We start from the raw sequence: 26,519 nt of genomic DNA, 5'->3' as shown, positions 1-26,519 counted from the left end.
TTTGACACATTTTGTGTTTTAGAGAATCTCCTTTATTTTAAGATTTTATATATTAAAAGTTCTATATTGTAAGGGGGCTGGGGAGATAGCTCAGTGGCAGAAGCACCTGCCTGGTAAGTGCAAGGTCCTGAGTTCGATTCCAAGTACCACACACACACACACACACACAATTCTATACTGTGTTCTTATGTTTACTTAATGTTACTCTTTCCATCTAATTTTTTAATTTAAAAGGAATTTATTCTTTTTATAGAACTAGGGCCAGCCAGATAGCTCAGCAGATTAAAGTGCCTACTTAGGCAGACACAGGGATAGGGGTTCGATTCCCAGTATGCCATGCCGGCTCCACCCCCAGGGTGCGCTGAGACAGCAACTGCAACTGGGCGTGGTGGTGCACACCTGTAACCCCAGTGCTTGGGAGGCTGAAAACAGGAGGATCACTACAAGTCCGATCTGTGTAGTGAGACCCTATAGACCCTGTACTAAATACATTAAAAAAAAAAAAAAATTAAGGTCATGTGGCTGAAGCCAGAAGGAGAAGGCTGGAGAGGGAAGCCGGTCCATAGGTTAAGGGCATGAGTCTTAAGCATAAAGCAACAAGAAACAAAAGGATTTAAGGGGAGACACATTCATTTTTTACTCAAAGCTCCAAATGGACTATTGCTTCAGACAAAGTAAAATGACCTTTATGGGAAAGACCGGAATATTTGATACTCATGAGAAATAGCAATAAATAGTGATAAAAGTGTACACTACCTACTTTTTTTCATCCTGTCCCTAAAGTCTAAACAAACCCAGACATTGTTTTCTACTCAAGTGGCTTAAAGACGGAAAGTACCTGAAAGTTCTGAAACAGACAAGCCATGGGGTTACTGTTAGCTGGACAAGGGGCGGAGGGCTGTCCTTGAAAGGCCTGGAGACTCTGATACCCCTGGAGAAGTTGCTGCTGCTGTTGATTTGGAGGAAACATCTGATTGTTGTTTAACAGCGACTGTAGATGAGTCAGTTGATGGTTATTCAAAGTATTGTTTATTGATGACATATCACCTACAGTTTGAAAAACATAAAATATAAATTAATGTGATTCTTCAGAGAACCTATGCCTATCTTCAAACCTGAGAATTTCTGAAACAAAAACTAAAACCTAAATGTACGTGGATAATTTCTCTGTTTTCTTCTCAGGGTCTAAGCGGTAAGGAACAGATAGTTTTACTATTTAATGTTATCTTCCTTAATTAGGTTAACATTTTTTATACCACGTAAAGACTAGCCCTTGCTCTATTCATTAGCCATGTTATATATTAAGCTTCAGGATTATATGATTCATTTTCTCTATTTTTATTAGAATATGTACAATTAAAGGTTAAATTTTTCCTAAAATATTTTAGTAATCACAAATGATTGACTAGATGATTAAAATGGGTGGGCATGATCAGGCTTGGTTTATAAAATTTCATTCATAAGCCATAATCATCAGTAAATACCTCTAAATAAAATAAGAGATTTAGTTTAGAAATGTACACTGTATGTGCAGTAAAAGATTGGTCACCTAAAATTGAAATTCTTAAGAAGACTAACAATACAAAATATCAGTAATAAAAATATTATTTAAATATATTAATTACTGGCATTAATTGGATTATATGCATCTTAAGTATTAGGAAATAAATTTTTACTTAGAACTCAAAATTGTTTTGAAATTACCGAAATTATTCTGAGAACAATGTCACAGAAATTTTCCTGTAATTTGGTCCTTTTTTTTTTTTTCCCCTATTTTCTTTCTTGGTACTGGGAACTGAACTCTGGGCCTTATGCTTGCTAGCCAGCCACTGTGCTGCTGAGCCACATCCCTGAGCCCTGTCCTGTAATTTGAAATTTATAGATCTGTGATTTTTTTTAGCTTATTTAACAGTAATTTTAAAGCATAAAACTAGTTAAGCTATGTTATTAAAGTGTCCATAAAATGTAGAAAAATAGTTATAAAATGTCTTTACATATTGAAGATGCCCGTGATACCACCATAGACAAATGGACTTTTCTAGACTTTATGGACACCAACCTTGTACGTTATGCTACAGTTGCTTGTATCTATCAGTGAAATCCACTTGTTATTTTCTAACTTATTTGTGATAGGCTAATGGACATGAAGGAATTTGTTTTTAAGACATAAAAATCTAAAGCAATAATTTGGCCTGAGGAAATCTAAAAGCAGCTAGAGAGACTATTTCCTTGACGTTGGGTAAACTTCAGCTTTGAGTGTTTTTATAGTTTTTATTTTGCTGGAAAAGCATTTAGTTTTGTTTATTTAGTGTTTGCCTGGAAAACACTTCCTCAGACTGTCCCATCCACAGTGCAGCTGCTCATACCAACCCTGTGATGCCACACCAATTAGAATTGAAATAAGTTATTTTTAAGATGTACCTGTGCTAACATTTGAACATAAGACTCTCCTTGGGTTAAGAGAATGATGGGTAGGTAAAGGTTTAGGTGGCATCAGAATTAGAAGAGAAAGCAGATTAAAATGGTATTTAGTATTGCTAGAATAAAGGAAAAAAGTCATTCATGTTTGTACAACTATGGTTGTGTGTGGGTGTTGTTATATTTAGATCCTTAAGCAAGCTGTGACATAACAAAAACATTTTTAAAAATAGTGTGATAAAATGGAGTTTTTAAAAAGGAGAAAATAGAAATAGAAAAACGTTCTTTTTAAAAAAATTTGTGAAAAAATTTAACTTACCAAGCAGACCTGTCCCCAGTAGAGGGTTAAGTAGCTGTGGCACCACAGAGTTACTGTTGAGTTTAGCTGGACCAGGTGTATTCCCAGCATTATTAGATATATTCAGCAATGTTTCTGCCATTGACACCACTGCTGTCCCACCAAGTGTTGAGACAGTCAGTGCTGCCACTGCTGATGATGTAGTGGTTGTGGTAGTGGTTGCCTGGGAGGAGGTTGCTATGGAAACCTCTGGATGATTAGCAGTGTTGACCAATGCTGAGTTCAGGACACCTCCCAACAGCTGGGGATTCAAGGCCATTAATCCTGAGGCCCCAGTGACAGCTGGGAGGAATAGGGGGTTAAAAGTAGTGTCACTGCCTGCAAAATTTGGTAAAGGGTTCCCCAGGGGGCTGCTTAAAAGGGTCTCAGCTCGACTGTTGTCTGACTGATTGCTTGGCAAATGGTCTGATGGGGCTGTCATCTGTGTTAATGAGGGCAAAGGGGCATTTTGTTGTTGCAAAAGATCTGAGATAGTCAGATTGAGAGATGGCAGGGGAAGCATGGCAGCTGCTTGGGCTTGGTTCCGAAGCAGGGCTGCTAAGAGCTGAAAGTGAACAGGCTGTAATACCTGTCCATCCATGTCACCGGAGAGAAAAGCTAAAGCAGTGTTTACATTTGGGTTGAGAAAACCTAAAGGGTGGAGGTTGATCTCAGACTTGCCTTCTCCTGCTGAAGGCTGGAGGATATTTAATAGATTCTGGTTTAGGAGATGCTGTTGATTCACTGGCAAAGAGATAGGTAGAGAACTGAGGAGGCTGGGGTTCAAGGGGTGTGGAAGATGGTTGTTTGAAGTGCTGTTGGATGGAAAATGAAGTGCGTGCTCCTGGCCAACAAAAGGAAAATCACTCCCAATGGGCAGCTGATTCTGCAGGGGGTTTCCAGTTGCAGTGGTGACTATGACTCCATCTTGGAGAACAGATGTTGTCTTTGTGATAGCAGGATGACTGGAGCCAGCTATGGCTATAGAGGCAGATGGGCCTGCGCTACCTGAAACAGGGGAAAAGAAACCCAGTTATTACAGATACTGAGAAGACAGTCCCTCCAATGCACGATAATACATTTCAACATATAGCATTTATTACAAGGCACCTTCATTAACTGCACTAATTATATGAGAGATGATTTGACATCTGTTAATAGAACTTAATTTAATTTGAAAATAAATGTACTGAAAAAGCTTGACATGTTAAGAAATAAATGATGCTGGGTATGAAATAGGCAAAGAGACAAGTAGAGAAGAGAAGCGAGGTGGCTGGGTGCTGGATAAAGGATGCTGGGAGAATCTGCTGTAGCTCATTCAGTTGGGTAGATGTGAATAACTAGTGTTCATCATTTTAGTTTTTGGTCTTAATTTACAAAACTAGTACCTGCTTTTAATGGTAAAAAAGCAGAATCCCCACAAACTTAGAATATATACATCAGTATAAAGCAGAAAATAAAATGTACCTAATGGAGATTACTATTAATATTTTAGTGTGTAGCTTTCTGGGCTTTCCCACACACATATAGGTATATACATTTGCAGACATATATGTACATATGAAAATACATACACATATATTTAACAATAAAAGAATCATAGAAAATGGTAGAACTTCAAATCATTTTGTAAATTCTTTCATTAGTAAATGTAATGAGAATGTCATTCCATTCTCACATATAGCCCATAGAATCATTTTACTAGTGCCATATACTGATCGCCTGTCTGTCTGTCTGTCTGTCTGTCTATCTATCTATCTATCTTATCCAGTCATGAGTGCTTTCCAATTTTTTGCTACTATAGGTAGGCCACATTGTGATAATCATTTTTATTAATGTATCTTTGTCATTTTGCCTGATTGTTTTCTAAAGATATATTCTTGAACATGGAATTCCTGGGATAAAAATATTTACATATTTTAAAAGCTTTGAATACATATTGTTGAACTACCCTCCTGTGAAGCTGATTGGTACACAGTTTACATTTGTACATGCAGTAAGCATCTATCATCAACACTGTATTTTACCATGATTTTTAAACAACTAATAAAAATAGTAATCTTTGTCTTTCTGATAATACAAAATGTTTTTATCTATGATTTCTTAAATTAGATCAGACCTCATCCAAATAGCATTTTTACTCTTGAAAGTCTTACACTAAAGACGAACATTCAAGATATTTAATGTTTTGAAATATAAAATTTCAGTTGTTATCAGTGCATTAGTGATTCTCAACCAAAGCTACATAGTACAATTATCCGGAGAAATAAAAAGAACCAAACAAACTAAACATTACAATATACCAATACAAGTACCCTAAGAAGCCAGACTAGTTGAAAATTCATCACTTGAGGTGCAACCTGGGCAGCAGTTATGCTGTGCACTCACCCCGGTGATCTAGGTCTCTAGGAGTGAGTGCGGTAGGGAAGACAGAAAGCACATTCTACTGATAACTATAGTCACTTTTTGTGTTAAAGAACTTCCCCTGAACAGATGCATTTGTTTTACATGATACATGTATCTTGTCACTATAAGTATGTGCTTTAAATTTTAAACTAATAAACTTATATTAGTTTAAATAATATAAACTCTGTATTATTTATTACATTATCTGAAACATTTGAATGCTTCTTCCATGTTAGCATTGAAGCCTTATCCAAATACACAGAAGTGTTTCCATACTTATAATTTTATATTCTTGTTTTTACCTGATAGAATAACACAATATTTCCTTGATACAGACTTTGTAAATGTATTTTTCATTGTGTAGTATATGGATTCATCACATTTATTGAACCATTCTAATAAAGTTTGACATGTGTATTTTGACATTTTATTATCACATTACAGTGCAGGGATGAATATCTTTATTGATACCATTGAATTACTTTCCCAGGAAAAAAATGTAATGTTAGCATGATTGTGAGAATAAAATGTAAGTAAAAGGAGTAAAAGCCTACACCAATGAAAAAAGTTAACATCATTGTTATAACTGACATTAGTAGCAGTAACAGAAGTATAAGCATTTGCAACATACCTTACAAAATATCTTCACAGCAAGCATTTTTAAGTTTTCCTTATCCATTATGGTACCTTTTTGTTTTTAAAGCTCTTAGTGTTTTATTTAAAGGTAAGATTTAAAAAAAAATCTCTTTAAAATATATAAATATTTATGAAATATCATGAAATAATAACTATGTTCATAAAGATTAGGGTAAGAAGACATATCAAATGCTGAAGGAGGCATATTGTATACAATTCTTTAAATATTAATCCAGACTCTTTTTACAAAACAATCAACACCTTAAATATTTCATTGCCTCTTAAATCTTGGTGCTATTTCCTTACATAGGTACTGTGCATTATTTGCATTTGGAAACGATCTTTTTAAAAGAGATGATAAAAGTCTCACTGGTAATCACTGTCAGTGGCATTTTTTTCCTACCTGTTTAATAATAATGCTATACTTGAATGTAGGTATCACTGTTCTATCAGCAAAGCACAGTTTCAAAATACATTAGCACATACATGACATTTTGTAGATATTTTCCTTAAGGGTTAACAGTGCTTATGATCTTTAATTTGTAGGAGAGAAGCCCCCATATTTAGGTTCAAGAAAGTAGTCATTTAGTGATAACATTACTTTTATAGTTCTCCATATAAGTATTCTTGGGGAATTACAATAAAAATGCATAGTTACCCTGGGTGTATTTTTGCCTTATGAACAGGAAAGTGGTGAGTATCATAAGCTTTTTAAAGATAATATATAGATCAAGCTGTATTTTTCCCCTAATTTTCAACAAATCAATAAACAGGTATACTCTACTAGATGGTAGAAATAGGGATACAAATGTAAAAAAATCCTGCCCTTTCTTGCAGAAATTTCTAATTTGGGTACAAAGATGAAGACAAATCTGTTTTTTTTTTTTTCTATGTAAAATCTACATTCACTGAGTTTTAAACTAAGAAAATTTAAGGCTCTTTTCATGTGCAAGCTAATATAACTATAAAGCAATATGTACAGCTACAAGCGGTATATTTAACAAGGGGACAATTATAAAACTGAAGTGTCAGAGAAAATCACATAAGTAGTAACATTTGAGCTGGGATCTGAGACGTGAAAGGATAACAAGGGCTTCTCAGTAGACACACAATGCTTTTTTTTTTTTTTTCTTAAATTCAAAGAGATAATGTGGTAGATGGAAGGTAAGAGTACTATGTGCCTCCAAAAGAAAAATGACTGAAAATATGAGTTTGCCTTTCCCATATTCCAGCTCCCTCTGCCCAGGGTTAATGTGCTGCCTTACAGACAGTGAAGAAAGCTGAAGTCATCATCTTTCTAAACCATTGAAGGCAAGACTTACTTCTTACTTCCCTTGTATATCAAGACCTAACATACACAGCCTTTGACACATGGATGACATTCAGAAAATGTTTCTTGGTAGAATGAATATATTGACAATAGTATTTGCATTAAATTCCTGGAAATCAACTTGGTAATGTGTGTGAGCATGCACGTAGAGAAAATGAAAACTGACTCTCTAGTATATTGGTCCACTGCCAGGAGGTGAGGGATACTGCAAAGCTGATGACAGAAGATGGCAAGTTACCTTAGAAAGCCTGCCAGGTACTCTAAGAAGTTAGAACCACTTTGTAGGACAGACCCATCCCAATGTACACTTAGTTCTTGAAGTTATTCATTAATGCTTGGGGCCCTTGAAAGAGGAATGTGAATTCGCATGAATTCTTACACCTGGAGGGAAATTTGGAGACAGTTTATTTCTGGACTGCTTTATGTTGAACAGGCACGGTCTGGCACACTTATTTCATAGTTTTGCATAGAAACATTATGGTTTGTTGAAGCATATAAAGATGTTTTGTAGCCAAGATATTTTATGTTTAAGGAAAGAAGTTAAGAGTTTCTTAAACAGTAAATTATTCATTAAATATTTAACAGTCAAAAAACTCAAAGGCAGTTGGAATACTGGAACATGGTACTAAATAAAAATCTTTTAACTGGAAAAAACTATTATTTTATACCAGCCATGAAGAACTCGCAATTTCTTTTACTCACTGCTTTTGTTGCTTATAAAGTGTGTGTGCACGCGTGTGTGCGCACATGCACATGTGTTGGGGCACTGGAACTGTACTCAAATCAGCTCCACAGATGCTGGATCCCATTCCTAGACACCTAGCTATCATATGATCTAGTCTTATGAGGAACATGGTAAATCACAGGGTAAATTTCCAAATGTACAGGACTCTGTAATACTGTTTATACTTTTATGTGTGTATACAGAAATAGCCATCAGTAAAAATTTCAAGGGTTTCAAGAGATATTTTTCTAACATTATTAATTTAATCCCTGAGAACATATACTTCCTCCAATTTTAGAACTGATTTTTCAAAGTGAAGTAATGTACTTTTTTAGGTTTCTTTTCCTCCTGGTCACAAACATTCCTTGAGAAAGCAATTGTTCATTTTGTGCCAAGTTCTTCTATGCTTCCTAAATATGTATTTATGCATAAAAAAAGAGCACTAAGTTCATACCAAGCAGATCAATTATTTCAAAATGTACTATACTGGTTTGTACTATATCTCCAATTTTTATTACACAGTATGTTTAGGAACTTTCTAAAATATATGCCTGAATACTTATTTTTATTCATAAAATTCATGAACCTAAGAAATGAGTCATACAGAAGGTATTTGCACCACTCAACCTTTGTCATTTGCTTTGGAAGTACACTTTCATTGTAAACAGGGTCAACAGCAATCCAAAATAAAAAGTGCTTCCAGAGATGAGGAAATATGATGACCTAGTAAGTCTAATTCACTTTCCAATCCCACAATTTTTTATCTTCTGTATTGAGAGAACTAATTTGTAATTATAACAATAAACTGAAAGATGACTTTTGTAAGACTAGGCATTCCAGTAAGACTTACTCTCAAGCTTTAGTAATAATGCATTGTAATGTGTATTTACTGAAGTATATCAATCCCTATTGTTGTCCTTCGGACTTGGATATAAAGTCCTAGCATTATTTTATAAGAAAAAGATCTAGGGATTGGAGACTACTTCTTCCCCAAGAGGAAGGGAAGAAGAGACCCATCATCAAATAGCTCAGAAAAAGTGAAAAGATGGGGAAGGGCACAATGACAACATCTCAGGAAATGCTCTCTGCTCAGAACAGGGTGACAGTGCTGAGAAGAAAGGCAAGTGGGAAGGACCGGAAGGATGTAGCTTACACCTTAGGATGAGGCACCTGCACAGTCATGGCTGCAGGGAGGAGCTCAGGCTTGAGGTGGTGATGAAATAGTGAAGCGACTTGTGTGTGCTGCGTCCAATCACATTCCCTTCAAAACCCAGAATTATTCTGAAAACTGCTGGAATTAACTGAAAAATGGCTGTTTTTTTCAAATTGCTCGAGTAACGAAGTTGTTTTTTTAATTGCTTCTGTCAAATTTTGTTAATATTTATTGTGAAAAAACAAGATTGGAGAAAGCAGGTTAAGTCTCTTGCTTGCTGGAATTTCTATTTTCTAACTATGCACGTGCAACCACTAAGATGCTTTATTAATACTCTGGTAGGAAGTTTTGTTTAGAAAGCAGAGAAAATGCTGTTTCTAAAAATATGGTCAACTTTGCAGCATTAAACTATATTCTACTGTACTGTAGTCTAAAACAGTGCCTAGCACATCCTAGGTGTTCGATAAAAGGTGAATTACCCTATGAATATTCTAAGACACTACTGAGATATCGGTGGGTTGCAAAATCATTTAGTATGCCTCAACCACTATTTTTAGGGAAATATTAAAATGCAAGGAACACTATATATCTACAGTATTATTTTGTGAAGATTCTGTTTCTGATGGGTGCTGGGTCATGGTCTGTTGGTGGGTGCTAAATCATTTCAGTGTGTCATCATCACTGTCATTAAAAGAGAAATGGACTAAGACAAAAGAGAATGGGACTGAAAACATGAAAGTACACCTTACGTATTCTCTCATAAAACTTTTGTTACATATTTCTAGTGGAAAATTTATTATTGCAGGAAGCAAAACAAGTTGAAAAACCTCACTACTTAGGATCATGACTCTTGTTGCTGAGTTCCTGGCGAATGGTCTTAGAGCTGTTTTGGGGAGATTACGCTGTGATACGCTGTGAAAGGGGTCCCTGAGCAGTTGTGTAACACAGAGCCCCATTTGACCCTCTCTTATTCTTGTGCCCATGGATCTGAAGTAAATACTCCGTGCTTCTCTGGACTGGTTCCAACACTTGGAGTGCCTGAGTCCTTAGCAACTACCTAGGCATCTGCTCTCTAGTTTCATGAAGAGGCGAGTTACAGTGAATTTGTTGGAATTTCAATAATTTGAAAATACCTTTACACTTTGCTTGGCTGGTGTTATTGTTAAATTCCTAGGATTATTTATAATAATTCAAATTAAGATTTGATTCACTTAGTACTACATGCATGTGGAAATAAATGCATTTTGAGGAAACCACAGGAACATTTTGCAGTGTTATTTTTTATGAGCCAATTATTTATTTATTGGTGGCACCAGGGATGGAACTCAGGCCCTTGCACTTGCCAGGGAAGCGCTTATTCTACTGAGCCATCTCTCCGGCCCCCTTATGAGCCAAATTTTTATAGAGTTGACATTACCTCCTAGAATTTGGGACCTTTTGAAACTGCTTACGTGTTTTTTGACTATTGGATTTCACTAAAAGGCTTAAGTATTTCTCAGAAAACTAAAGATTTCTAGTAGTTTTACAAGTGAGCTTAGTGTTGGAATAGAATAAAATCGCCCAATTTACACACTGGGACAATTTATTTCTTGAAAAGTACAAAATATATCAATGAATCAACAAACATATCCACTCTGAGTTCTGTTATTACCTTGGATTACACAGACTCAATGTCTAAAGTCAAACATACTTTAGCTCTTCTTTTGTATACAAAGCAATATTAAACCTGGAATATGTAAACCCTCATGTTAGGAAACTTTAAAACAAGACATTATGTGCAGTACAAATATCTTACAGTGAAGAAAAAATGGCTCATTTTTCAAAAATTTAAAATAGACATAAATGTTTTAAAAATCACACAATCCAGAATTTAATATAATTTCATTTGTTAACAAGAGCAGAGGGCAATTTTTGATTTATAAGCCTTGTGCATCAAAGGGGTAATAAAATTGAGGCATTTAAAAATCTGAGGGAAAATACTTCTAACAGAAACTATTACGGAGTCACAAACCCCCATGCCCATAGTGCAGCTGTCCGTGAGCACCTGCATCCCTAACCTTTCGGCTCTTGTAGCCTCATCTAGGAACTGTGGGCATGATGACTCCCCGACCCCTTTTTTTTTTTTAACTTGCATGTCTTGAGAATAAATAACATACAACCAAAACAACCTAAACCAAACAAGCAGACACAAAACACATGAAACAAGAACTCCTAACTCACTTCCTTTGCTTTTACCCAAAGCAAATGTTCACGTTTTTACTACCCAGCTGTTTCACACCTACCATTGCAAAGGCTGTCCTGAGTCACAATCAATGCATTGTGTTAAAATAAAACACTCTTTTGCATAGTTTAAAAAATATATATATATAAATAATCATGAACATATATTTATTCATAGTTTTATTAGTCAATGTATATATTTAAGAATTAAGGCAAATAAAATTGAATTATTTTCTCTTTTGTCACAAACTCAAACTCTGTCTCCTCAGAGGGTTATATTTTCAGGTGCTTAGAAAAATTGATTACTTTGTATTAGAAAAAATAGAATATAAGACACACTTTCAAATGAAAACGTTATATTTAATAGCTATCATTTTGGAAGAAGGCAAGGGTGTTATTAAGCATGTTGTCAGAATAACCTAAATTTCTTTTTTTTTCGCTGCAAATTGTGGAAAATCACAGGGTCAGGCAGGAGACAGTTGTGTGGACGTAGAGAGGGCAGAGTCCTCTGCAGAGGCTGGGTCACGGGCACAGGCATTTCGCTGTGCAGTAAGCCGGTGTGCAGGAGTGAGAGGTCCCAGAGAGCAGGGACCTTCGATGTCTGCTAGCCAAGGCACCTGCTTTAGATTCTTCCCTAAGCCAGAACAGCACAGGGCAAGTGCTGGAACCATGTATGGGCTGCCGTTTGTGTCTTTAAAAACTGAAAGTTTTAAATGTATACCACTGATTTCAGGAGACACCTATGTTCAGCAGTTTGACTGTCTGGTGTGAGAATTAGGAAATTTGGGTTTGGTTGCCAGATTCACCAGAGTCATCTTGTAATTTGAGGCACATCACAAAATGTCCCACTGTCAGGATCTAAATCTGGTGTATGGAAGCATTAAGCTTCATTTGTAATTTGATATTCAGAATGCTAGTAGAAATTTGTACATGTTCACAGTACAGAGTATTTAGAAGCATTAGTGGAAAGGAAATTTGAAAATCCCAAATAAAATGAATAAAGTCCTATATAGTCTAAGTTTTAAATATTTTTCAAATATTTTGTATCTTTTATCTGCCTTTTGGCATAGTACTTGCCTTCAATTCCTGTGCTTGAGTTGTAGCACATTTTCAATGTAACTGAAGACAGAGTACACTGTAGTCCTAAAGAAAGCAATATGTGGGGTTTTAAAAATATTTGAGGACTTTAAAAGGAGTTTTAAAAATGGATTACTAATTATATCAAGCATTTTCAGAGCAAGTCATTTCTTATCTTAAATAACGTCTTAATGTACTATTTTTGAACTGCCTTCAGGAGAGTAAAAAAAGGCACTGAATCGAGCAGGTCCCCTGAGTTGGGTCTAGGCTGTCACCATGGAGTGCAGCTGGATTCTGTTACTTGTGGGTCTCTTTTACCCTTACCATTTGCCATGATTGGAACATCGTCAGTGGCCTCTGCGGTCACCTCTTTCAAAGGTCTACTCACACAGGACCATTAGAAAACACATTCTTTTCAGAGTGATGTGATAATTCATTAACAGAAAGATCACTACCTGTGATGAACAAGTAAGGGGCAGTGCTAGTGGTATTTTGGACATTTCATGTGCACTGACAGAAAACACTGTATCACTGTATGCTATGAAATCAGAGTCTCAAGAGAAGGCAAAAATAAGTGCTTTTGTGTAAAAGTACCCCAAGAATTTGCAAATGTGGCTTCTAATATGCATTAATGTACTTTAATTATCTATTGAACATTTTAAAAGATTTTGAAATGAAAAATATTTTTGAACATTAAATGTTTCAGATGAATAATTGAAGCAGTTGAAAGAAAATGAGCTTTAGAATCAGCTGAACTGTGTTCAGATTCTGACTCAAGTTACAGATGATCCTTGACAGCTAAATTTTCTGAGGCTCAGTTTCTTCTTAAGAAAAATACCTTACACTCTGGAAAATTGCAGATTGTAGATAACATAGGTAAACCCCTTGGCACATGACAGATAACCAATTATAAGAATAGGCAACACTTTAAGAATGTTTTTTCTAAGTGTCTTACTGATATGTTAAGAATATCTAGCAAAAATCTTACAAGAGATAGCTGTCTCATCTGTTGTGTCATTCTGAATGCCTTGCCTCAATGATTATTTGATGAATGAATACATGTCAGTGGAATTGATATTTAGGTGAGAGAATTATGACAGTACATTCATATGCAATATGCTACACAGCAAAGAAAAACATAGCATTAAATACCTTAATATTTAGCTCATCAGAAGAGTTATGTTAATTGGTAAATCAAGCCATTTTCATACCAGCTGTAATCAAACCTATGTACATTAATTAACATTAACTTTTACTAGGTTTAATATTTCAAAAACTCTTACTGACCTAGATTTTTATAAGGCATATGTTATAAGCTTACACAAGATTAGCCACTTTTGTATCATTAGGAGACATTTGTTCTTGTTCCTTTTAGCTATTTATATGCTAATACATTTCTTACATTAATGAATTTTTAATATGCGCTTCAACGTCCCCAACACTGCCATTCCAGTTCAGATGTTTTATAAAATACATGGAACAAGAAAATAAGTGACCATGATGATATAAAGTAAGTTGAAACTTGACACTCTGAAGAAACAAGAATATAAATAAATGTTGGGTCTTTTGCACTATAGATGGGTTAAAATACATTCTCAATAAAATACATACACTTTGCACATATGATTTTAGACCTGAAATTAAGTAAACTGAGGTAAGAAAGATCAAAACCATAATGAGACTAAAATGTCTCTTCAAAATGATTGAAAATGTGCTCAATAAATATGGCATATCTTGAAATAGTTATGGACTTCATGTAACTTCAATCTTTTAAATATATAAGATTAAATTTCATTTGTGTGAAATAAACTAAAATGGTATATTCAGCGAAAAGCTGGAAGCACTTTATGGAGTAACTATTCTGTTAAACACATAAAGAAGAAAGTTTTTCTTTTCTTTTTTTTTTGTGGTAGCTGGAATTGAACTCATGACCTTGTGCTTGCCAGGCAGGTGCTTACGCTGCTGAGCTATATCTCTGGCCCTGTATGAAGGAAGTTTCATGAGGACCCTTAAGTTGATCATTTCACATATCTTTTAAACCCTATATTCTTTTTAACATAAAGGGGTCATTGGATAATTCTTCATTAAATACTGACATCAAAACATAACACATAACAAGTTGTGAAGGATAGCAGGCGTTAGGATGGCAAAACTAGAAGAAACAAACTTGATTTCACAACAGCAACAGACATGTACAGCATGCTTTTCCAGTAGAGCGTTATAATATAGTCTATACATCATCCACACGACAACTTATTGGTTAAGGTCCCAGAATTTTCTCATTTCCAGTAGTAATCTGTTTTTTAAGCCCACTCTTTTCAAATATGAATTATAATGCCTCTACAGTTGTCTTTTACTTTTTCCCTGTTATATCTTATAAATCTGCAATCACTAGTGTTGGGTTTTGAATTTTTTCTAATGTTTTCACAGGCAAATATGCTGACCTCTCAATGAATTTATGTCTGTAGTGCTTCAGTACAGGTTTCGTAACAATTTTGGAGAATTCTATCACACACGGTTCTTTTTCTAATTTCTATTTTTAAACAAACTTGTCTCCTTTACTAATAGTGCATGACAGTTTATATTAAATTTGGGTTCAAACCTTAATGTCAATGGCAAAAATAATGGTTTAATTCTGTAAGAAAATTTAAAACATTTTCAAGATCAAAAAATTCTAGAAATCAGGTTTTCAAGCCTTTTTTATTAGGAAACTTAAATTATTACTTTTTTGTAAAAAAGGAAGTAGCCAATATCCATTTTTGAGTTTTCTAAAACAAAGAATAAAAAAAGATAGCAAACTAGGATAAGAAAACACATTAGAAGACAGCTTCCTATCTCATACAACTTCTAGTTACCTTCTCCTATCCATTAACCTATTTCTGTTCAGCAGCAAGAAAAATAATATCCATTTATCTTTGCCTTTTTGGATTTTTTCAAGGTGAGTTTCATTTACCTGAATACACACAAAGCTAAGGAAACGGCTTTTGTACTGGCATAGACCAAGGACACGTCTCATAACTAGGAAACCCTGCCTTCTATGGCTTCTGTTACAGTTTACAGTCCAACGGTTATTAAATGAAAGTTGAACAATATTCAAAATGACACAGATTGACAACAAGTAACGGAAACACTTCCCTTAGCTGTTATTCTTTCCAAAAGACAAATTTTTAGCATTCTGTAAAATAAAATTATAAATACTAAAGAAATGAAGAAAATGGGGAAAGGATTTCTTATAATAAATATTTTGGTACAAATTTTTAAAAAAGCGTAGAAAAATTTAGTACCTTTGGGTACTTTTTTCTAATAAAACCATACCTGCTTCAGAACTTGTCTGATTATAGCTGCTAACAATGCTGTTTGGTATCACTGGAGTGGAGGACGTTGAAATTCTTGACTGAGGTGGATTGGGATGTAATGAATTTCCTAAAGCCATGCCCGACTGACTGAGCATCCCACAGTTCCCGCTAGCCTGAATCTGATTTATTAAACCTGCAAGATGGTGGTTAGGAACAGGGCTGTTACTGTGAACAAAGTTAGTGTTTGCATTGTGGCAGTGCACGGCTTCCCCTCTTAAAGGTATATTCTGTGTCAGTGAATTCTGCAGAACACTGGCGTTCATATTGGGATCTGCAAAATGCAGCTGGTTAGCAGAGCAAGGCAAAGCAGTATTTGAGCCCCCACAACCTGGGGTACTATTGCTACTCAAGTGAGAGCTTTGACAGCTCATAGACTGTAGTAACTGAGACATAGAACTGATGGGAAATGAGCCCTGACTCTGCTTCCTTAGCAAGTCAGGTCCAGGCTTAGAAACTGTAGAACTATCCATTTGAGACTGTCTGAGCAAACTCAACACTGTGGTAGGTGGCTGTTTTCTTTTCCGTAATGAGTCTTTTTGCTGCGACATCAACTTATCTCTTAGTGCTGCTCGACCACTCTGCCCTTCACCTGTTGGAAGAAGCATGTTGGCAGTAGGAGGGAACATGGTGTTTAAAGTGCTATGTCCTTCAGTGTTACCACTGCCGGCAACAGCTCCAGAATTGCTACTGCTGCTACTGTTGTTACCAGCAAGTTTGTTTTGATTTGCTAGCTGTGCTTTGGCTGCTGCTGAGAGTAAACTACTTGCTGGAAAGGAGGCAGCATTGTGCTGGTTCAAGATCTGATTTAAAGGCATTCCCAGCAAACCAGGCTGACTCTTTACAGAAGCACTTCCGGCAGATGCACTAGGAAAAGCTGCACTGCTTGGAGTATTTAGTACATTACTCATTCCAGCAATTAATGGGTTAGGGATATCCTTGTACTGATGATGTCCATCGGACTTGGTAGAAGGGCTTGATGGCATTGATGGCCTTGGGGACCCTATTGTTGACCTTGGTGACCTGGGTGGAACCTTAATACCACTACAGGTGGCTTGGGGTCCTATAGGTGGCATCATGAAATTTCCATGATCTGATGACGTGGAAGATGAGCGTGATCTTTGGGGCGATGCCTCAATCCTTCCGATTCCAGTCCCCATCATGTGCACTGGGGATGTCACTGGAGAAGGGGAAAGGGAGGTTGAAGCTGAATGTTGAACTCTTTGTACATGACTCCCATGATTCATGTGACCAGGCTTTACAGTTGGCAAAGGAAGATTACTTGGCAAAGGAACAACAGCAGGAGGCATGCTTACATTCATCACAGGTACCTGAGAGTGGACATTTGAATGGAAACTGGTTGGATTAATGATAACAGGGTTCTGATTCACTGGTTTACTAGGAATAGGGTCAAGAATGCCAAGTGGATCTTTCTCAGATGTTAATGGCTTTTTCAGAAGAGCACAAGAAGGTGGAGGAGGGGGAGGTGGGCCTTGGGGTGCTTTGTGGTGGAACACTGCTCGTGGCATTTCCATATTAGTTGAAAAATTACACATTGGTTTTTTCATTACTGGACTCTTTGTAGTCAAGGTTGGGGAAAGAGGTATATTAGTCCTTCCAGCCATTGCACAGGATGACTGTACAGGAGAACCATGAAGCATTACTGAAGGTGGAGAAAGAGGAGTCCTATTCAGGTGAATAGGACTAGAACTGGGAGCTCCATGAAAACCAGAATTATTTCTTGTGAAAACATCTGGGCTTCCAAGTGGGTCAGTCCTTGGAGAGATTGAGCCATCTCCATAAATCTGGGAACCTGATGATGCTGGGCTGGGCAGGCCTCCATGGCTGCCACGGAATGGAGATTTCTGTCCATGTTCGCTGCTGCCCAATCTCTGCCGGGGATAGACAGGGTGGAGTTCTTGTTGCTGGCTTCCAGGCAGTTCTTGTACATACAATCTCCCCATAGCATTGGATGATCCAATCATTAACTTGAAAGGATTCTTACATTCAGGCATTACAGAATTTGTAATTCCTTCATGAGACTTATTTCTTACTGATCTTGGAGTTGCTGCCCGTGAAGGTACTACTGGAGTTGCATCTGAGTGAAAGAGAAAGAGAATTCTGTCAGTAGTCTCAGTTCTTTGGTTCTGGCAGGGAGGGATGAAGAGGAGGAAATCAGGAAGGGAGAAGAAAGAAGAGCATCTGGAATACAAATCTGCAAATAAAATTATGACTCTATGTAGTTTAAAAATGCTCTCCAAGCTATGTTAACCTTTGAATTAAAGCATATGTAATCTTTTCACTTCCTACATATTGAGAGTACTCGGGCAACTAACTCCATTCATGATGACACTGGTCATTCTAACGATATTTATAATATGCAAAATAAACACTGCCAGCCCCCATGTGAAATGGAGACATTATTATCTTACTGGACTTGAGATTTTTGAGAACATATAGTTATAAACGAATATTGTAATTTGTGTGGCCTAATAGTTTCTTCTGTGGTTTAAATGAATTTCCATTTCCACAAGAAATTTTGTTACCCTATAAATGTTTGTTACTCTATTGAAACCATCTAAAGGTAGCTATAGCAATATACTTTTATCCCAACATTTTCATTGGGAGATTAAAGCTGAATTTTTGGGAACTAAGTGGATGGGATTCCAAGTCTTTTAAATGAGAATAATGACAAGTATCAGTCAATGATACGGCAATCATGTTTAGTTTCACATCATGTTTACAACACTGTAGTTCTATAAGTTCTTTGCTCTTAATTAGTGATTATTGTAAAAACAGCTTTTAGTCATCAACCAACTTAGGTAAAAAATTTCAGTTCTTTTATTAGGCTAGAATTCTCATGTAAAATTTAGTCAGAGTGCTAAACCGTCAGTACTGGTTTCCCATTGAGTATTCTCTTTTTACATGAATGCATTTCTCCTGCGCTGACTTGTGGAGTCCCTTCAGTTCTTTTGGAGATCAGACAGAATACAGGCAACAAAAGCAAGCTGGTTCATCACACAGAATTTTCACTCTATCATGTCAGAATTCTAGGATTAAGTTTTTAGCCCCAAAGGATCCTTAACTATTTTATGAAGTTGTGCCTTCTAAATCAGAGATGGCAAATAAAACTTGTTTCTTATGCCAATTCCATCAATTTGTGGTGGCCCCTTAGAGTGCTGTGTTGAAAAGGATGCTAAGCTCTAGCTGGGCTCCATGAGAAAATGCCACCGAGTCCACTAGGGCACAGGAGATGAAAGTGATGCTATTCATACGTGTCTGCCTGCCCTGCTTGGAGACTCAAAGCATGTTAGTAGGCATTCTTTACTTCCAATCACGGGTTTACTTCCTTAAAAGAAGAATTATATATTTCAGACATGTTTTTACTTTCTAGATAGTGTACAGGTCAAATGAAATAATTTCTAGGAGTACCACTTACAACCTAAGGCACACAGAAGTTTAGGTAGGGTGCACTGCAGTAGAGTAAGGGAAAACAGTGAATAAGTTTTTCTTGGGAAATATGAACTTTCTGATTCTAGCATCATAGAAGTTCTTTGATAGAGTTATTTTGGGATACAATATATGAAATGCTAGCAACAATAAAAACAGTAGATAAATTCAACTGAAGTTTAACTTTTTGTTAGAGAGATTTTTAAAGTTTGTAGTTTAGAAAGTAATGTATTAAACATATGTGGGGCATTGTATTTGGCATACAGTGAGAATATCATATGTAGTATTATCACTAACATTATTATAGGACTGGTTGTTTAATAAAAAAGTCACCTCATTGCACCTTTTCTTAGATATTAATGTGTTTATATAATTATCTGCAGTGCAGTGATTAAAAACATAGACAGTGTCATTTGTATATTCAACTAACAGATTTTAGATAATAACTGTGATTTAGAAAGGATTTCTTCCATGCCTGGGAAAAATAGTCATATTTAAAACAACAGGAGTTAAGTAATCAACAAACAAAGGTCAGGGCAATGTTACAGTGACAAGAACCAAAAGCACTTAAGTGACAAGTGCACATGCTATGTATCAATCAGGTACTTGAATGTACATTCAAGAAAACCTTTCAAAGAATAAATCAAAACAAAATAAATGTCTATATATTTACATAAGGGGTGAAAAGTAGGTGAGTCTTTTGAATTGTTAATTATTTAAACCATCACTTTAGGATAACAGTGTAAAGTTAGGGAGCAAATGTTATGTCTGAAGACAGAAAAACAGTGGCAGTTGACAACAAAATACATTATTTAAAAAGGGATGGAGCTGGGCCCCGTACTGCCTGTAACAGTTAACATTTATCTTTCGCCCGGCATGGTGGTGCATGCTTGTAAGTCCCATGCTCCGGGAGGCTGCAGCAGGAGAACCACAAGCCTGAGTCCTGCCCAAGCAGCTTAGCAAGATCCTGCTTTAAAAAAAAAGTACAAGATAAAATAATTTCAACAACTAAATTTTATGTAGAGGTGTGATAAAAAAAAATCCAGGTCAAGATCCTGTGAGGGTGTTTAGAAAGACAACAAAAGAAACTTTAAAGGGGATACAAATGAAGGACCATTTTGTATCTGTATATACAAAACAGGATAGATATACAGCTACTTTCTCTTAATTTAATGAGAAGAAAGATTTGTAGTAATAGTGATTGGACAGGATAGCATGTCTGCATCTTGTACTATGAATAACCATTACGAAGACAAAAATATGCAATGTATTAATTACTGAAACGGTCTTACTAATTGCTTTTGAAACTGTCTCATTGCTATTTGTTTCTCAATAAAATAAAAAAAGTAAACTTTACAGAAATGTGTAAAATTCTGATCAAATGTGATATGAGATCAGTAGCAGACAGAAGGACAAACACACGTATACAGTAATGTGCACAAGGTAAAATATCGCTAGGCTTGGTGCCAGGGTTGTGTGGAGTTTAAATAATTTATTACTATCAAATATATCTTTAAATCGTTACAAGTATATTTTTTAGGAGGCAGGATGGATTTCACTATGAAGCCCAGCCTGGCCTCAAACTTATGGTAATCTTTCTGCCCCAGCCTGCTGAGTGCTAGGATCACAAATGTGCACAGGATTATGCCTGGCTGTTGTACTTGTTTTTTTAATTAAAAACAAAAAACAAAAAACTGTCTCGTTAGAAGTTTCTGTGCTAACAACTGCCAAATTTCTCTCTGTACTCTTGTTTGCATGAGTTCTAAACATCTTTAATTATCTGCATCATGTAGAATCTATTCTTTGCATCTAAATACTTTTTCTTTTTTAAATGTATTTGGTACAGGGTCTCACCATGCAGCTTGGACTTACAGTGATCCTTCTGTCCTCAGCCTCCCCAGTGCTGGGATTACAGGCACATGCCACCACGCCCAGTCTTACTGGCTGGCTTAGTGTGCATGGGGGTGGGGCCGGCACAGCCTGTGGTGTCAGGGATTGAACCCAGGTCCCTGAGCTTGCCTAAGCAGGTGCTTAGTCTGCTGAACTATCCTGCATCTAAATACTCTTGATCGTCTGAACACAATGTACTTACACCTTTTACCCTTCCACTCAAGCTTCCACATTATTCCTTAATTATACTACACTCATTTTGAGAAATACTTTTCCCATCCTTCTCATATATTTAAAGTCTATTATTTCCATGGCTGTTCCAAGCTTGAGTCCTGCCATAAAGCCTCTCAGCAGGCTTTGCAGACGCCACTCATGAGCCCCAGTTTTCTGAACTCTGCAAATATGAACAGTATGGACTGTTCTTTATCAATAAATACTTAGGTGCTCAGCCACATTTTATTCTGAATTATTGTTAAAGTATGAGATTATAATATCATGGAGAGCACTCATATTCTAGACCCTCACCAAAAGAAGTTATAAGTAAGTTAAAAGTATATATTAACCAAAAAAGGGTATTTTGTTAGGTACCTTAACAATGAAAAAATTCTAAAGAGGATATTGTACCACTTATGAAAATGCTGACCAAAATGTGTTTATCCTAACAACTGTGAGGAACCAATTAGGCAAATTCAGATTAAGGAACATTCTGGAAAGTTGGTCTGAACTGTTCAAAAAGCTAAATGTCATGAAAAACTGAAAAAACTGAGGAATTGATGTAAATTAAATGTGATAGCTAACTGCAGTACACAATCTTTGCATCATGGATTTACAAAAAACTGAATTTTTAAATAAATTGGAAGAGACATTGTGACAAATGGAAGATCAAATATACAGTATATATTAGAGAATAGTATTATGTCACTGTTAAATTTCCTAATGTGATCATTAGACTGTGGTTCCTCAGGAGAATGTCCTTGTGTACTGAAGTATTTAAGGGTGAATTCTGAAAATATCAGCTACTTTCTGTAGCAAAATGTTAATGGTGAATCAGAATGAACCGTATATGTATATTAGTGAACCATCCCTGTACTTTTCCTGCTGCTTTGAAATTTTATTAAAAGAAATCTGTGTGTGTGTGTGTGTGTGTGTGTGTGTGTGTGTGTGTGTGTGCATGTGTATAAACATGTAAAGTTCTTGGAAAGATTTCTAGTAGGTGTTCAACACAGTTATTACATGAATGAGATTAACCCTGCTAATTCTTAACACTCCTAAGTTACGTTTGGGGGACTGATAATTTCAATATAGCTGTAGGAAGACTGCTACATTTTTTTTCTAAAAGCTAGTGGCACTGTTTCTTTTCTAAGTTCCACATGTGTGAACAGCATTGTATGTGCTAATCTTTATTCTGATTGTATAACTAGATGATTTGAGTTTGAAATTCTGGGCAATAACCTCATGGGAATTTTATAGAATTAATCTGCAACTTGTTATAAAATGACAGGTTACGTAAAATCTTAAAAGTATTGTGTACATTTGGAAAGTACAATGGGGAAACAATTAGCTAAGTGAATTCCAGTAGCTGCTCCTCTTAGAAGTGGGGGAATTCCTAAGCCTTAGCCATGTTACATACTTGTTCCTCCTCCGGGACTGGTGAGCACCAGAGAAGGATGTGGGGCTTCCATGCTTTTATGAAGTGTGGCCACTGCGATGATTTTTCTTTTATGTATGCATAGTTTTGTGACATCTTCATCTGCCTTGACATCTTCTGCTGTTCTCTGCTTCACAGCTGCTCCAGGATCAAAATTAAATACCTGGAAAAAGCATAGCCTTCACTTAGAATATGTCTGTGACAACATTTAATAAAAAGATGCTCTTGTTTAGAAAGAAAAGAAGTTCAATTAAACCATAGATTAAACTATAATAAATACTATTTTCTCAAGGCTTTGGAAATTTAAATTTAAGGAAAGGCAGCCAAGCACATTATCCTGCCACTCAGGAGGCTGAGGCAGAAGGATTCCCACAAGACCAGCCAGAGCCCTTGACCATAACCAAGATCCTGTCTCAAAAACCAACAACAAAAAAGCAACAAACAGAAAAACTGAGCCATGAAATCAAAGAAAGAAACTTTATAGAACTTAGTAGATACAGCTGAACTCATGGTTTTTAAAATAGCCAAAATACACACATGGAGAGGGGCATATCTGATAGTTTCCAATTATCAATACTTTTTCATGTTGTAACAGTACAAAAAGATGAAGTACAATTACAGAAACGAAAGAAAAGTTATGACATTTCTACATGCTTTTTCTTTGATTCTCTTTTATTTCTATATTAATATCTTCATTAATTTAAAAAACCTCTTAATCTTTTTAAAAGATATTACTTATATAAATATTTTAGGATGTAGAGACACACAAAGGGAAAAGGGGAAAAGTTGTTTATTTTAATATTTAGTTTTAAAATCAGCATTATAACACATATTCAGAGACTAGCGACCTATTTCTATAGCTATATTATAGTTATATTTTATCACTATACATGATTTCACTTGGTACCTTATAAATGAATAAAACAACTCTGTATTTTTGATATGAATGTTTAGCTTTATGATTTTAGGAATACTGTATCCCTGATAGATTTATCAGCACTCATGCTAATGGTAACACTACTGATTTGAAGAGTTACAGCAATGAAATAAAATATTACAGTACAAAGTAGTACAACAGGCACAGCTCCAATAATACCTGTAGTAATATGAATACAGGTTTGTCATCTTGAATTACTCCTCAGTCTTTTAAGTATTCCAAAATGCATGTAAAAAGATATCAAAATGAATATATGATTGGAGAACTAAAATGAAATATCAAATGACAAAATACAATATATAAAATATCTTAACATTTAAAAATAACAGCCTGCTGCTATTCCACTGTGAAATGGTTACCTTGGGAAGAACAAGAGGACACTCCAAGCCGCACTTGCATGTTCCATCAGTAAGCAGGTATGTTTTAACTTGCTCCAAGCAAGATAACAAAGACCCACTGGGACTGTAAAAATAGTTTAAAAAAAATCAGGAAATAATTTTGACTGCATATAGGTATGAAAAAATGCATAATTTATAGTCTTACCATCCTCCAGAGGATATTATTTTCCCACTAGTAAAAAGCATTTTATCAATATTATGTTAGCTACTAAATGACAGCCTTTAACACTGTCATGCTTTGCTTTGAACCAAAATATTTTTAAAGAAAAATATAGATCTTCACAGAAAATCATACAACAGTATTTTTAAAGCCAAGAGTGGACTAAAGATGGTAAAATACTATTCCTAAAAAAGGACAGAAATAGGCAAGAAACAAAAATATGCTAAAAGTGATCATCATCATTTTAAACTTTAAAATGACTTCAAAAATTTACTTTTAAAGCTCTTTGAGGAAAAGCTGAAATTGAGGAACATATTATGGTTCTGTTGAGAAGTTTGGACCTAACAAACTCTCCTTGTTTATCTTGTAGTCTAAAATGAAGTTGTCCATATGTAAATAACAGGTTTCTTTCTCCCCCACACTGGTGTGTTTCTTTGAAGACAGATCAGCATGACCCAAGTACAATTTTACTAAAAGCCAAACCTTCCTTGGAAGGAAAGAAGCAAACAGAACTGACGAAAGGTGGGAAAGTGCAGAGGAAATGGGCCGTTGGTTGGCCAAAAGGTATCTTGTAGTTCGCTTGGATGGTAACTAGGCAGGTGCCTTACTGCTCTTCTTGTCACAAGAATCAGTAGAATATGAGAATGTCAATCAATTTCTTTCTTTTTTCTTTTTTTTTTTTTTTTTGCGGAACCAGGGATTGAACTCAGGCCTGTGTGCTTGCCAGGGAAGCGCTTATTCCACTGAGCCATCTCCCTGGCCCTTTTTTTTTTTTTTTTTTTTCCTGGCGGAGCTGGGGATTGAGCTCAGGCCCTTGTGCTTGCCAGGGAAGCACTTATTCTGCTGAGCCATCTCCCTGGCCCCAATCAATTTCATGTCTACAGATTTTGGTATAATATCTGAGGAACAGGTGAGTTTGACTTTTATTTACAATGGGATTTAATTTAAAACAAGTAATTTGTTTATTATTAATATATTGATATAAAAACTTCAATGTGCATATTATGCTTTGAAACTTCATATACTTTTCTTTTGAGAATGTCTTTTATAACTACTTAGCAGAAGTTGTACATAAGCATACAACCGATCAGAATTATACAGAAACAATCATACTTTCCATACCATACACAAAGCTTTGTACTGTCAGACATAACCAATCTGCTTCTATAAAAACATAGGTACCTACAAATGAACCCAGCTTTAAAAGGCAGTTCGTATTTTCTTTTGTGGACATTCATACAAGAAACTTGGGCATAAAGAAAAATTTTAAGGGAAGTCTTTAGGTTAAAGTATGTATCTGGGCTATGTTTTATAGAGGATATGCAGAGAATAATAATTTCCATGTTACAAACTGGAGTTCTGCCACAGTAGGAGAGGTATTTTGTAGGTCTTTTTTTTTTTTTTTTTTTTTTTGGTAATTATCAAAAAGCACCTTACTAGATTATCACATGAAGAATTAAAGAATTTGGTAAAAGGCACAGCTCCAATAATACCTGCAGTGGTAGGTTACTTTACATTTTACTTAAAATGTAAAACAGTTTAAGTAAACATTTTACTTAAAATACATACACTGAATGTGAAGGAATTTAACCTTAAAATTAAATCTGAAAGCAAGAATCCCTCATTTCTACTACTGTACCCTTATACTTTACAAACATTTCTTCTTAATCATTTGAGCGGTTTTGGTTAGCTGTTGCTCTTTAATTAGCTGAGAGTCATAATTACTACAAAACCAGTTATAAGTCTTACAGCACAGAAAAAGCTTAAAAGACTGGAAGCAGGAAGAAAATGTAAAGTACAGTTTCAACAACATCATGAGGTAGAGGCAGCTGGAGACCAACCTAAAAATCACAAACTACACACTGAGAAGAGAGGTACAGAAAACAGGCTGGTTTCCCACATATGTTCAAGTAGTAATTTAATTAGTGATATACAAATAAATCAAATCCATGCTGGCATGATTTAATTTAGAAGCATTTTATCTTATCTGGAAAAGTTAGTTTCCATAATAATTCTCTGTGTACAGATTTGGATTTTGAGAATCCATACTAATAGGATTATCAGATAGCAGTAGTTTGTCAGACTTGGGAAATTATGAACAATATCACTGACAGAATCTTAGACTTGAAGTTGGTTTTTAATTCCCAGGCTTAACTTGTTTGTTTATAGCCATATGAAAAGCTGATTTATCTTTTTCTAAGAATAGAGATGAGGTTAAAAAAAAAATGTACAAAGAATTTAGAGTCATTTGCTCCCAGCTGAATGATTTCAATTTAAAACTAGAACAATCATAAATATAAAAACATATATTTCTAATATCTTGTGGTACTTTATTTATACCAGCATTTCTGGCTGTTTATTAACCATACTGGTAATAGAAGC

At 35.6% G+C, this 26,519-nt stretch overlaps 1 protein-coding gene across 5 annotated transcripts in view; it reads right to left on the bottom strand.

Annotated features, from left to right (window-relative positions):
- Positions 1 to 26,519, bottom strand: part of Mbd5 (methyl-CpG binding domain protein 5) — a 479,901-nt gene that overhangs the window by 20,608 nt on the left and 432,774 nt on the right. For 4 of the 5 annotated variants that reach the window (XM_023721333.1, XM_023721332.1, XM_023721335.1 and 1 more), the window contains 5 exons: positions 23,939 to 24,041; positions 22,625 to 22,805; positions 15,617 to 17,752; positions 2,738 to 3,763; positions 839 to 1,047 (listed from right to left, as the gene is read on the bottom strand). In XM_023721333.1, the coding sequence (XP_023577101.1) occupies positions 839 to 1,047; positions 2,738 to 3,763; positions 15,617 to 17,752; positions 22,625 to 22,805; positions 23,939 to 24,041 (3,655 nt within the window). The remainder of the gene's footprint in view (positions 1 to 838; positions 1,048 to 2,737; positions 3,764 to 15,616; positions 17,753 to 22,624; positions 22,806 to 23,938; positions 24,042 to 26,519) is intronic. The other variant, XM_023721337.1, reaches the window with a different exon arrangement.

The sequence above is a fragment of the Octodon degus genome, unplaced genomic scaffold (assembly GCF_000260255.1).
Source record: "Octodon degus isolate 3935 unplaced genomic scaffold, OctDeg1.0 scaffold00082, whole genome shotgun sequence".
NCBI lineage: Eukaryota > Metazoa > Chordata > Mammalia > Rodentia > Octodontidae > Octodon > Octodon degus.
This window is presented reverse-complemented; position numbering and strand designations above follow the sequence as displayed.